Below are 13,467 nucleotides of genomic sequence, written 5' to 3' on the forward strand. Positions count from 1 at the left end.
TGATTCCAGAACTGAGCAACTCAAATGCTCTTCATTATTCATCTCTTCATCTTAGCTGAAAGATTATGGAAATCCTGAGGCTTGTTACTTGCTCTTTCGGAATTATAAATGCAACAGATTCAGAAGGAGCAATACTTCATGTTATACTCAGAAATGCTTGTAAGTCAACTTGGGAGACAGATTTCATTCACTTCAGTTTGCTTGTGGGGAACATTCATGCAAATATGACAAATACCAAAAGCCACTAATGCTAAAATATGTGGAGGTTTCTTACTCCTAAACCTTCCTCAAAAGAACATTTATAGAGTTGCATCATGTAGTCTCATAACTGTCATTTGCACTTTCACATAATTTCTCTCCTTGGTTGACTCCATGATCTGTATTCTTTGATTTCCATACCAAATTATTTTAATTTTCTCCTGGGAACAGTTTTAGCACGAAATGATATGCTCTTTCTGAGACGCAACCTAGGTTCTGGAGACAGTCTGCTCATCTTGCAACAGTGTGGATGACGTGTTTGTTTTCCTGTGATCTGTACCGACTGCCAGCGCTAACACAGCTGGCCCTGCACCATTAAAAACTCCAACGTTCTCATCATGCTGTCTATGTATCACCATCATCATGCTACAATAAGACAACTCTAATTTTATCAGGGTCTTTGCACTAAAATATCTCAAAAAATTAACTTTGTGTTCTTGCCACAAGGCAAGAATATGGGGGTCAGAAGATATAGGGCTAATGGCAAAGCAGTGTGGATGTGTCTGGTCTTCTCTAAAGGTTTTTGTCTGCAGCAGTAGAGCAAGCAGCTGTTCTGCACCAACATTTGGAAACCTGGGATTTCTCTCTGGGATGGGTGCTTTCAGAAATGTGGAAGTAACATGAGTATTCATAATGAGAAAGTGTAGAAGTAAAACCTGAAAAAGTGTGTATTCTTAAAATGCAGCCATGCCTCTGAACACAGACAAAAGGAAAAACAGGAGAAGAAATCATGCTAAAACAAACCATGGCTCTATGTTCCTTCCTTTTCTATATACACGATGGATGAGGCATGTTAGTCCTATAGATTGTAGCTGCAAAGTGAAGGAAAGTAAGGCTGGTTTATTATTGTTGCTTTTTGTTTAGCTGTGTTTTTTTGTTTGTTTTGTCCTGCTTATTTTTTCCAACATTTGAGTTCTTTGGTTGAGCAGTAAGAGGATGATCTGGGCTGTAAGAAATTTTAAAAAAAGAGCAAACAAAACAAAACCCAGCACCACAACTCAAAATTAATATTGCCACACTCAGGAGGCCAGGCGCACTGGAAGCTGCTCAGAAGGACCTTTCCATGATTTTAAGTCCTTGACCATAAAATGTATGGCTCTTGAAGCGCCAGAAGAACATTTCCTACCTATTTTGGAAACAAACTTCATTTGGAAAGAAAAACTCTGGGAAATTATTGTCAACATATTCCTGCCCCCTTTTTATTTCTAATTCCACTGCTCTAATAACCCTGGTCACTCTTCTGGAACAGAAGGAGCCAGTAGTAACTTATACACAACCATGGAAAAAAATGTCTGTTTATATACTTTCTTAATTCTGTTTTCCAGCCATCTGGCATGCATTCAGCAAATTATTCTAGTAGATGTTCATCAGGTAGCAGCATTTAGGCATCTCATATTTAAATTTCCAAGTTTAACTTGCTCACGCTTTGTCCATTTATGTAAATAGACATAGTCACTCTCAGTAGGCAATTAAACTTATTCGAAGATAAATTGTAAAATAGCTCAGAAATTTGCATTTAGACAATTGAACTGAATGAAATTCCTGCTATTGTCCAGCGAGATTTACCTGCTCATTTAAATGCGTTGGTGAATTAGTCTTGATAACATGGGTGGATGGGAGACAGCTATTTACTACTGTCTTGGGTAATTCTTTTTGACAGCAGGAATCTGATCAGAAAGGAATGGGAGCACAATCCATAGTTATCAATCCCTGGAAGTAGACAGCAGTGCAGATGACATATCCTGTGATTTGTAGCAGTCATTTAAGACTGATAGCAGAACTAATTAACTTTTCACAGTGCGACATGTGACAGTTCTGCAAGAGCAACAGCTTATTTTGCCATCACCATAGCAAATTTAAACCCATTGACTTCTCAAATACCTTGCATCAATTTAGTAATTAACCATCACATTTTAATTGTTAATGGATTTTTAATAGATCTGGTCCCCTAAAAAGAGGTGTATTGTTATGTAAAAAGTACTAGTGTATAATCATAGCTATATATTTTTAAGAATTGATTAGCTACTGTTAATGTGTTCCTAAAGTGGTACAACAGTAAGTCTGCATTTGACATATATATAACGGGTAAAACATCTCACAAATTCAGCTTAAGTATGTCGTATCGCTTTCAATGCTTACTCCATCATATGTTTGTAGATAGCAATTTCATCTTTTTCCAGTCCTTGTTTGCTAGGCTGAATTAGAAAGTAATGTCTTTAGTGCTTTACTATATAGTTCTTCACCACTGTGATGATACTGGTTTACATGTGTTTCACCCAGAATACATCTTTCTTGAGGCAAACAGTAATATTCAAGTTACAAAAGATTAGAAAGCCATATTAATACTTTCCTAGAAAGATATGCAACATCTCTCACTGTATTTACTTTTTTCAGAGTTGCATTGTAGCATTTGTTTAGCATCTTCCAATGACTACCAAAATACCCACAATCAGTTCCATGTACACATTGCTTACGATAGATGTTTTCTAAACTTATAGAAGAACCTAAAACTTTGTGACTGGGCAGTGTGTTTTGAGCTATTCCTATCAACGCAATCCTCAGGGCTGTCCAGTCCCATGACACCCTAAGCAACTTTATTTCTGTTATATCAGTCAAAGAACATTCATGTTCAGCTCAGTCCACTGTGAACTGTCTCATAGGTATTTCATTATTAAAACTCCTCCTCATCAGTGTATCTCTTTTTCTAAATGTATTTCCATTTAAAGAATCAACTCCACAAACCAATGTACATTTGAGCTGTTCCTACCCACCTGTCAAAGGAAAGATGTAGTGAACATATATGAGAAAGTGGGAAAATAGACCAATAATGGAAGGAATAGAAATCTCTTCTGAGCATTCAAAATTCTCTGGGTTTTGAAGTGGCGATTTATTTTAGTGTAATGTTTCATAAGGTTGATGTCAGGCTTTTTCACTGCATGCTGCGGGAGAAATGAAAATTAGCATGGAAACACAAGAGAGCTCTCATGCTTCGTGTGCTCGCAGCTGGAGATCGTTTTTCTCCCCATGAGGCTTAAATTGTGAAACAGGATTGTTTGTTGTAAAGAGTATCTGGGGATATGTAATAGCCCAAGGAAAATTGCCAGGTGCTGAGAAATGGTGCTGGAATTTTAGAGCACATTCTCATCTACTGGAAGCATTTATCCTTTTTTCTAGCTCACAGCATCACAAGTAGCTTCCTACCTACTTGATCTTGGTTTAGGTTGAATGCACATCTAAGTGAAAAAGAAGGTACTAAGGCAATCAAGAAAAAGGAGGTCCTAACAGCTATTGCAAATAAACCTTAAAGGTGAGAGGGAGTAAAATAAAGTAAATAAGCTGAGCATATTTTCCAGAAAAGGCTGTGGTTAACTAAAGATTGCCTGAAACTAATGTTAGGTTTTTGCTACAACTGTCCATGCTGGGCTTTTATCATGGTCAATCACTGGAGTCAGTGCAAGAACCAATATTGATCAAAAAACCAGATTTATACAACACCTTTCAGGTATGTCATGTCTTCATCAGTGATTTTGGTAACTTATCCACAGAGCAGAGGAGGCAGTATAATTTCTTCTTGTATCTGTTTCCAGTCATTCAAAATCCAGTTTAGCCAAGCTGGACCCACTGGGCACTCAATGCTTTCCAGAAAAATGTTGTTATAACCATTATTTAAAGCTTGTTGACACATGATGGAATAGATTAATGAATAGCAACAGGGACATTGTTGGCCTTTCCTTCTTTGATCCCAACTGTCAATGATCTTTGCTGCTGCCATCACAAGATGAGGGATCCATTCTCTTTGCACAAACATGAAGCAGAAAGCAAGATGCTATTATTACACATTCAAACCTATGGGAAGGGTTTTATGATGACTAAATATGGTGAAAGAATTACTTGCCTAACAGGTTCGCTCCCACCTTACAAACTAGGGGTGAAATGCTGACCCAGCTGAATTTGCAAATTTGTTATTGACTGCAACTAAGTCAGGTTCCACTTCAGTTTGTGAGGAGGGTTAAGGGGCCAGGTTGTAGCTGTGATTATTTGTCATTGGATTTTTATTTGTGATCCCAAAATATGTTTTAAGTAGGAAAAACAATAGAATGTATGTTTGCTCATGGACATCTGTGACACTACAGTCGGGATTTTTAGTGGGGATCATTCGAATTTGATTATACATCTGTGATACAAGTAAGTAATCTCTAAATGCCACTTGGTAACTTTCTACTCTTTAAGAGAAGAGATTCTCCAGACATATCATAATTTTTTACTTTCTGCAGAACTGCTTTGCTCCTTACAATGTCTTGGCACCAACTTCTAGAATTTCCTGGTAATGCATTAAACTTCCAGCCTGCTCGTACCAGAAACTAGGCAATAAAGAGTCCCAGAGGCTTAACAGTTATTTTTACTAATGTCTAAAGAGAAGAGGAAGGTGAAATATTTTACAGTAGCAGGACAATAAGTATAGAAAAACAAACCCCACTAGGAGATGATGCTATTGTAGACAGGGGGCATGGTCTCTGCTTACACCACCACACTCACTTAGAAGATGCAGCCCTGGCTTCAGTAAAGCCTCGTGGGAAGACAGGCAAGGGAAAGGTGAAACAGCTTTGCCTGCGTTTCATCCTGTGCTTTCTCTCCATCTCTGGACTAATTTAGAGAGAAATCCATACAATCTAGGAATAGTGGGCCTATATTTCTTCCCACATAAGAAGGGAAATCACCTTATACTTTTAAAGGTCACAGTGAGCACTTCCCTTTAAATTGTATGAATTATATTGCTCCATATACATATGAAGGTGAAATGAAATGCTAACTTCACTGAAGTCTTAATTCATTGTCTTTCAGAATCTTGCTTTTTAATACTCTATTGAATGTTCTCCTTTTTATTTATTTATTTATTTATTTATTTATTTATTTAATGAGATAACTTCAGAATCTTGTAGTAAAGGTTTCTGAAAAGGTGAATTGTAGAGGCCATTATGTGACTTGTAATGACTTCTGGTGAAATTTGTATTCTTGGGAGTAGAGCTCCTCTGAAGCAAATACATTCTGCAGCATATAATCTAGTTACACCAGTGTACTGCATGTATGTACCATTTGTTCATTCAAGCAATATATTAACCCTATACCACCGACTAAAAACTATAAGCTATCCGGGGGGGGTGGGAAGAGAGAGAGAGAAAAAAGATCTCAAACTAAAAAAAACCCAAACATATTGGAAAACTTTATTTCTTTCCAAGTTAGAAAGATACCTTCAGTTTCCTTTTACATTAATGAGGGTTACTTTTTCTGCTTTTACAGGTAAAACACAAGTTATGGGTGAAATCAAGATTGCATTAAAGAAGGAAATGAAGACAGATGGAGAACAGCTGATAGTAGAAATCCTTCAGTGCAGAAATATCACATACAAATTTAAATCTCCAGATCACCTACCAGGTATCACACAGAAACCAGCTTCACAATACTCTGAAAACATTAAGTAGGATGTATCTGAAGTCATTTAACGTTACCACTAAAATGGGAAGGAAAATTGCTTCTTAATCAGAATGACATATTCTGTAGGATTCTTTTTGAAGTGTTTTTTTTCTCCTATGAGTAACTTTAATGAAAGTAAAAACATTTTGTAGAAGCAAATAAAATCTCAGAAGTTAATCCTCTTTTTAATTTACCTTTGATTGACCAAAATTAATCCTTTTTTAACTTTAATAAAAATAATAACTCTATAGGTTATTAAAGAACAATGATATCTAGTGAAAAAATTTATTTTGGTGAAAAAGCTTTTTAAAGAATAAAAACTCATGTTAGTAATAATATTTTCATACATACATAAAGACATAAAAATATTTGTTCCTTTAATGACAGTATTGTAAATGCAGAGTAATTCCCTTGGATTTAGTGAGGTGGTTCCATTTCTACACCATATGAATGAGAACAGAATAAAGCTCTGTAAAGTACCATGCTCTATTTCTTCACAACACTTGCCCTCCTTTGAAATCATTAGCAACAATGATTATTTAAAAGCTTCTCTATTTAACTTGTTGAACTGTTCTTCCCCAGACCTGTATGTGAAGCTGTACGTTGTCAATATCTCCACCCAAAAGAGAGTAATTAAGAAGAAAACCAGGGTATGCAGGCATGACCGAGAGCCTTCGTTCAATGAAACGTTTAGATTTAGTTTGAGTCCTGCTGGGCATTCTCTTCAGGTAATTCTGCATTTTATTAAAACCTAATTTTGGAAGCTGTCCATGTTGTGCTATGTGCATTTGAGATCAATCTTCTACCCCAGTTGTTTGCTGAAAAGAAAAAATTACAAGGAAATAACACAACTACATAATAATGGAAATATCGGGCTGAAGGAGATTTTAAAAGATGGTTTATTCCATCACCCCACACTGAGGAAGGGTATTTATAGACCAGGCCTGAATGTTTTAGGCTTGATCTGTTCTTAAAATCCTCTAGAGAAGGAAGTTATGTATGCTTTCCAAAGATATATTTCTATATATTTAGACATTTTAGTGTAATATCTCGCTTAAATACACCATATTTTAAATTAGTTAACTTATCCTTAAGTATCCTCACAAAGCACAGAGGAAAACTGATGTGCTTGCTTTTTGTAAAAAAAAGTTTGTGCACTGGAAGTTTGTTACCATATCTCTCTTCTCTAGTGTTCCAGGCTAAGTAAACCAAATTTCTTTGGTACATCCTGTTACCTAAATGCCTAATAATTTTATTATTTTCTCCAGTTCTTCAACTCCTTTAAAAGTTGCAGTGCCTAGAATTAGACGCAACAGTCATCATCTCAGTCATTGCAGAGTCACCGATTATGCCAAATCAAATATTCTCTGTGTGCATTTGTAACGGAGATTATGGTATTTTCAGTCTGTAGCACGTCAAATGATGTATGGAACTGGTTCAGGAATGGTTCCTCTCCTGAGGAACTAAGTTTTAGTTGCTTAGACAGATTTAATCATTTGGTCAGATACGCTTTTTTAGACGGGTAGGATTAACTTTACCTACCTTAATTTATTTTCACATGAGTAGATAACTAGTATAAATCAGATACTCGGGCTTCCTCTAGTCAGTGGAAGGGGATGGACAATTCCAGGGGTATCTGCATGCTAATCTTAAAAGTGGGAGGAATTGTTGGGCATACCTGCACCCACTTAATGTACCTCTAAATCTGGAAGACCAACATAAACAAGCCAGCTACACTTTGATGACTCAAGTTAGACCGGATTATCTAAATGCGTATGTTAGGCTTATTGGTTGTATCACTAAAATTAAAGCCAAAACAGATGTTGCTTACAAAACAAGGCCAACAAAAATAGACACTGTTTTCCCTGAGTTAAAGCGTCCTACCATCCTTATTGATTCAATGGACTCGGTAAAAGATTATCTAATATGTTATGGGAAAACCCAGGGTAGTCAATAAAGTCTTGCTGAAGTTTAAGAGCTAAAATTCCTGTAAAAACTTTGCTTCCAGGGGTGGTTTGAAGAGGAAATCATAAGGGGCGAGTAGACCAATAAAGAAGAATGCACAGAGTCTTATGTGAAAATAAGCCATCAAGCTGTTAAGGAGGGCGGTAGTGAGGGAGGTAGCCATAGGAACAGTCAGTCTGAGACTTTGCAACGTTTCCTCGGGAGCTCTGTGACACGTAGTGGTGCTGCACACCAAACCTAAGAGAACAGTATCTTTCTCTTAGGCTTGTGTAAAAGTATCAAGGAACAAGTTTAAAACAAACAAAAGATGTTTTATCTTCACACAATTTGGAGTTTGACCTATAAAAACTATTGCCATAAGGTATTGTGGATGCTAATGTTTTAATGGAAAAAGTAACTGGAGTAAATGATTGGACAAATTCATGGGCAAAATACCTCATACTCTGTTAAATACAAACATACCACTTGTAAGCCAGGAGGTCAATGGTCCACAGATCACAGAAAGTATTTTGGGAAAGTATCGCTGCATTGTCCTGTTCTTATATTCTGCCTTATGCACTGCCCTATACATTTTTGGAAGCAGAATATTTGCCAGGAAAGATCCTTGATCTGACTCTGTACATCAGTTTTTCTATGCTCTTCATACCCATCAATCAATCAGTTCCTGCTGCGAATGAAGCTGCCGGATTTGAATGCTGAGTTTGAGAGTGGTGAACATTTAGCAGCAAAGCGATTGACATTGCCAAAAGAGATATGAGGGAGAAGGAAAGGAAACAAAACCAGAATGTATAGAGCAAGCGTGGAATTGGAAACTGGGTGGAGGGGAAATAAGATCAGAGAGGGGGAGTAAGAAATGTCAAACATGTTAATCATAGAAAATACATTGTAAAGCGACACAAGAACCAATCAGAGGCAGAAAATAGGACAAAGGTCTGCAGTCTAAAAACCAACAGCAAGAACTGTGAATATTAGCCATAAAAATGGAACCATGGGATATTGAGAAAAACAAACAAACAAAAAAGAAAATTGAGAGGAGAGGAGTGGAGCGGAGCGGAGCAGAGAGGAGAGGAGAGGAGAGGAGAGGCAGAATCATCTGGTCAAGAGTATTGGGAATAAGGAAAAAAACCCTAAGTATTAGAAACTGAGACTAGCTGATTCAGGATAACAAGGCTTGAATTTAAAGCTTGGAGCAGGGAAGAAACAAGGCTGAGACAGACAACCTAGGGAAGACAGATACTAAGGATCCAGCTGGGAGGAATGGAGAGAAGGATCAAAGACAGAGAAGTGATGGAAAATTTCTGTTAGAAATTTTTTCTGTCCCAAAACTGTTGATCTGTCAGGATGAAAACATTCTGCAGAAAATATTTTGACAGGTTTCAGACAGGCACTTGTCTCAGCCCCTGGCAGCTTGCTTGCTCGCTTCCCTGATTTCCCTGTTCCTTGGCAACCCACCTGGGACCCTTCTGGAAGGCACTAAGCTCCTGGCTCCTTCACCTTGTTCCTTAACTGGCTCCTGGCAGACTGGCTTGCTGCAATTAGAAAAATATAATGTCCTATGTGATGGTGATCAGGAAAACCAAGGAGGATGTTTTTTTCAGATGTTCTGGTTTGACTTGCCAGCTTCTGGGCTTCTGGAAACACTGAACCAAGCGACCTAGGCAGTGGAGGCAGGCTGCCTGTTTTCCCCAGGGATGAGCTTTCTGATGAGTGAAGTAAAGTGGGATTCCCTAATAGCTCAGTGCCTAAACATCATTTGGTCTTCCTTCCTCAAACCTGTTGACCGATGGGCATGTAGGTGTCTAAGCTGTTCAGGTATATATCTTAGTTGCCAATCGAGATCGATATTGGCCAGGGAACTGCGAAGCTCGTCCAGGAAAATTCTTGCAAGTTTCTTTCCCCTCTCCCTGTTTTTGTTTTGTTTTGGTTTTATTATAATTGGAAATTTAATTTTTTAAATTACTGTAATGTTTGTATTTTTTATTTTGTTTCCCAAATCAGAATGGAAAATTTTCAAAATGTTGAATTTCTTGACTATTGGAAACTCCAGTTCTACAGTTCTGTTACATGTCTACTGCCATATGGTCTCTTCCAGCATCTCAGTGGAATACAAAATCCTTGAGTCCTGCCATTCTTCTGTTAGCCTAGATCTGTGAAACCAAGCAACAAAATGCCCTATTTTCTCTCCTGCTGGTTCACATAGAGGGTGATAGTATCCTACTGTTATCAGTTACTTCCCTTGCTCATTGCTGGAGGTCTGCTCAGTGACTGTGAATATCGTAAACATGCTGCTAATCCTATCACGGAACTACAATTTTTCATGAGCTTTTTTTCTTTTTGAAAAAACTAGGAAATAGTTTAAAAAAAGCAGCATTGAGCTTGTTAATTCAGTTAATAACTAAAAAATGTTAGAATTTATCTGACTGTGTAAATGTAACTCACCCTATGAAATATATATACTATCAAATCTATTTCTCCCAGAAACACATTTGTTTGCATGGCATGAACCTACTTAGCTGGAAAACATGTGCCTGTACGGATCAGGGGGAGTCCTGACCATTCAGCCCACATAGCTCACAGAAGTGCCGGGGCTATTCCTTGCCCTTCCCACTCTCCATGGCTGGGCAAGCAAGACCCATAAAATCAGATGCAGTGCTGTGGCTCCCAGCCAGAGACATAGCAGGAGTGAGATTTGAGACTAGCTCTACATTTTAGGTTAGACTACTGCTTGATGAGGTTAGAAAGCAGAACTCTGGACTTTCTCACACACTAGTCTGCTCTGAGTTACAACAGCCTGTATGCAGGCCACCCTCCAACTCCCATGCACTGAAAAAGGGCTGGTACTTTGCCTGCATAAAGCTTTACCCTGTGACTTAAAATTTGACCTTGTGTTTGTCTTTGGTAACCAGCAGGTGAACAAATTGCTCACTAAAGTTCAAGATTGTGATCTTCTAGTTGCTACATCCCATGATAATAAAACAGAAGAGGGGAAAGGTTCAATTTTCACAGGTTTTTCTTTCTGTTGGGACGGTGACTCTATATAAAGTGTTACGGTCACTCTTTTTTTTCTGTGGGTACCAAATCAGAACTCAAAGTTTCTGAATATTTCATGTTTGCTAGCAAATGCAGTATTTTAATGCACGTCGATAATTATTTATTTTTATTGTTATTTTCCCAGATTCTGCTTGTCTCCAATGGAGGGAAGTTTATGAAAAAGACACTGATTGGGGAAGCTTATATCTGGCTTGACAAAGTGGATCTAAGGAAAAGAATAGTAAACTGGCACAAACTGTTGGTCAGCTCAACACAAACACACTGAGCAGAGCTGTGTGCTTAGGGCACAAAACCTGCAGAGTCTGCTATAAACAGCACCACTCCAAGACTATAGTTTGATATCATTGTGTTTAGCTAGTCTTTCAGAATACAAAGTAGAGAAGAGCAGTCTCTGGGCTACATAGCACACTTAAATGAGGGCTAGTACACTTGTTCTGCTGCAAAAGACAGCAAAGTAAAAGAAAACCTGGGCCCAGAAGTTAAAGTGAGGCTGTTTGAAATGAAGACTGATACGAGGGCTCCGTGTGGTTGGACTCTTTGTGAAGAGAGTAACTGTGAAGGAAATAATGAAGGCTGCAAGGCAGGTGTTAATGCAGAGTTCGGCTGCAGCTGGAGGTAATGTGATGGAAAGAGCAGTCTGGTTTTCTGTGCAACCAGGAGGAGATCATTTTATGCAAAAGCACCTAGGGTGACTGACTTTCCAAATCTCACTTATCAGAAGTACAAACCTTGTTTCTCTGCACCTTAGGATCTCTGATAATTTGCTGTAGTGAGATTATGCCACTCGGCACAAACTGCAAGGCGTTTGCAAGAGTGGTAATGTTATTTTATATTATTTTTTCCTTCTTTCTTTTTCCTTCAGAAATTATACTGTGGAGAATCACAGCTTATTGTTTCATTTGTTTCTGTGTATTAACAATGGATATAAACCACTGTCCTAGAATGCAATGTATAAAACTGTATCAATGGTCTATAACTTGGGATGGGATTTTAAAGACAAAGGACAGGCTGTAAACTGCTCTACATCAGGAAGAAAAAATGCTGTTTCAATATCAGTGACACTGTACTTCACCCTACCCTTTGAATCAGAAGTTTTAAAAAAACTTGGAATTGAAGAGACTTACTGGGACTAACACAATTATTTCAACTAGTCCTTCCATTTTCCAGCAACCAGTCTTATTCTGAAACTGTACGGAGATGATGAATTCTAGGCTACATTGTGGGCACTTTGGAGCAGACACCCACTGTGCTAACACCAGCCTGCTTGGTGCGGAGCTCTGTGTCAACACCAGTGACACACTTGAAATCTATGGGGAAGGGATAGCAGGGCAGTTACTGCCTGCGTGCTGTTGCGTTAGAGAAAATGAAGAATACCCTCCTGCGATCCCAGGTGAATGTCTGAGTATAATCCACTCAACAGCATGGTTTCTCAGTTAGGAAAGAAGTAAATAGGAAGGTAACTTGCAACATTTACGACTGTGTCAGCACTTCCATGCTTAAAGTCCCATTTTCAGGGGCTTGAAACCGAGCAGTTAGCTCACCTTGGGAAGAAACTACTGCCTGGGATGGTTTAGGCTGGTTGCTGTATTTTCCCTTGTACCATTTTTGAAGAAGGGAGATCTTCTTCTCCCATTCCTAAAAGTATAGCAGTTTCTTTAAAAAACAAGAATCAATATGGTACTAGATCCCCTGTTACTCAGAAGTCGTTTAACATTTCACAGCTTCATTAAAAAGTAATTTCCCTTGAAATATTACCTCATGACCTTCGCATTTTTAAAAAGAAAATGACCAAACTTCTGCATTTCATACGTTTATTTTTCTTGCCCAAGAAGGACTTTTCACAAAATCTTTAATGTACATCTTATATTTTCTGAATATATACAGTACACTTCCACAGGTTGTCCAAGACCAACCGAAAATATCCTTCTGGAAAATATTATATGCTTAAAAAAAGGGAAAAATAAGGCTCAGCTTATTCAGAAGCTGGACTGACAGTGAAAAAGCTACACCATGTAATCTGGTGACACTTCCCACATAGAGTTTTTTATTTATCTTTGTCAACTTGAAATAACAGTGTGGAAAAGGAATATGAGAAGAAACACACAGAAGATACTAATGATACACGTACCAAGGAAACTCCTGTTAAGTAGTCAATAACCTGCTGGTAGCCTGCTTAACTTGCAAAATTCTTACCAAAACCTTATTAGCTATCTTAAAAACACAACATCACTGACAGTGGAAGTAGGATGTGTGCTTTAATGTTGAATTTTATGCTTTCACCGGTATATGTATACCGTACCTCTCATATATATTAAAAACAGTCCTCTGGAGTTACTGTAAACATCCTATATGTTTTGATGTTGTGTATGTTTTTATAAGATGATAAAAATTTTGAAGAAAAAAATCCCCAATTGAACCAAAAAGTCCTACGTGGATATATTTGACATATGTGTTGCTCTTTTGGTGGGTTATTTTGCATTCCTGATGGCTATAGTGTGTTCTTCCTTTGAAAAAAGACAAAAAAAGAAGTCCAGTTTCGATTACTGCGTGAAGTACAAGCCACGAGGCGTGCAATTTTGTGCAAACTGCTGGTAATTTTGTTCTTCTTAAGATATGTTATAAAGACAGCAAGTCATGCCGGTAGTTGCTATGGAGATTTCCAGCAGGAACGAGCACTATCTGGCTGCCTTACTGGGAAGCCTGTAATCATCGCTCTTATTT

At 38.0% G+C, this 13,467-nt stretch overlaps 1 protein-coding gene across 1 annotated transcript in view; it reads left to right on the plus strand.

Moving 5' to 3' along the window:
• PCLO (piccolo presynaptic cytomatrix protein) overlaps positions 1 to 11,026 on the plus strand; it is a 395,249-nt gene extending 384,223 nt beyond the window's left edge. The window contains exons 24-26 of the mRNA XM_082013967.1: positions 5,557 to 5,691; positions 6,313 to 6,458; positions 10,871 to 11,026. Of these exons, the coding sequence (XP_081870093.1) occupies positions 5,557 to 5,691; positions 6,313 to 6,458; positions 10,871 to 11,011 (422 nt within the window). The 3' untranslated portion in view covers positions 11,012 to 11,026. The remainder of the gene's footprint in view (positions 1 to 5,556; positions 5,692 to 6,312; positions 6,459 to 10,870) is intronic.
• The last annotated feature ends 2,441 nt before the right edge of the window (positions 11,027 to 13,467 follow it).

The sequence above is a fragment of the Phaethon aethereus genome, assembly GCF_964289735.1.
Source record: "Phaethon aethereus genome assembly, chromosome: 1".
NCBI lineage: Eukaryota > Metazoa > Chordata > Aves > Phaethontiformes > Phaethontidae > Phaethon > Phaethon aethereus.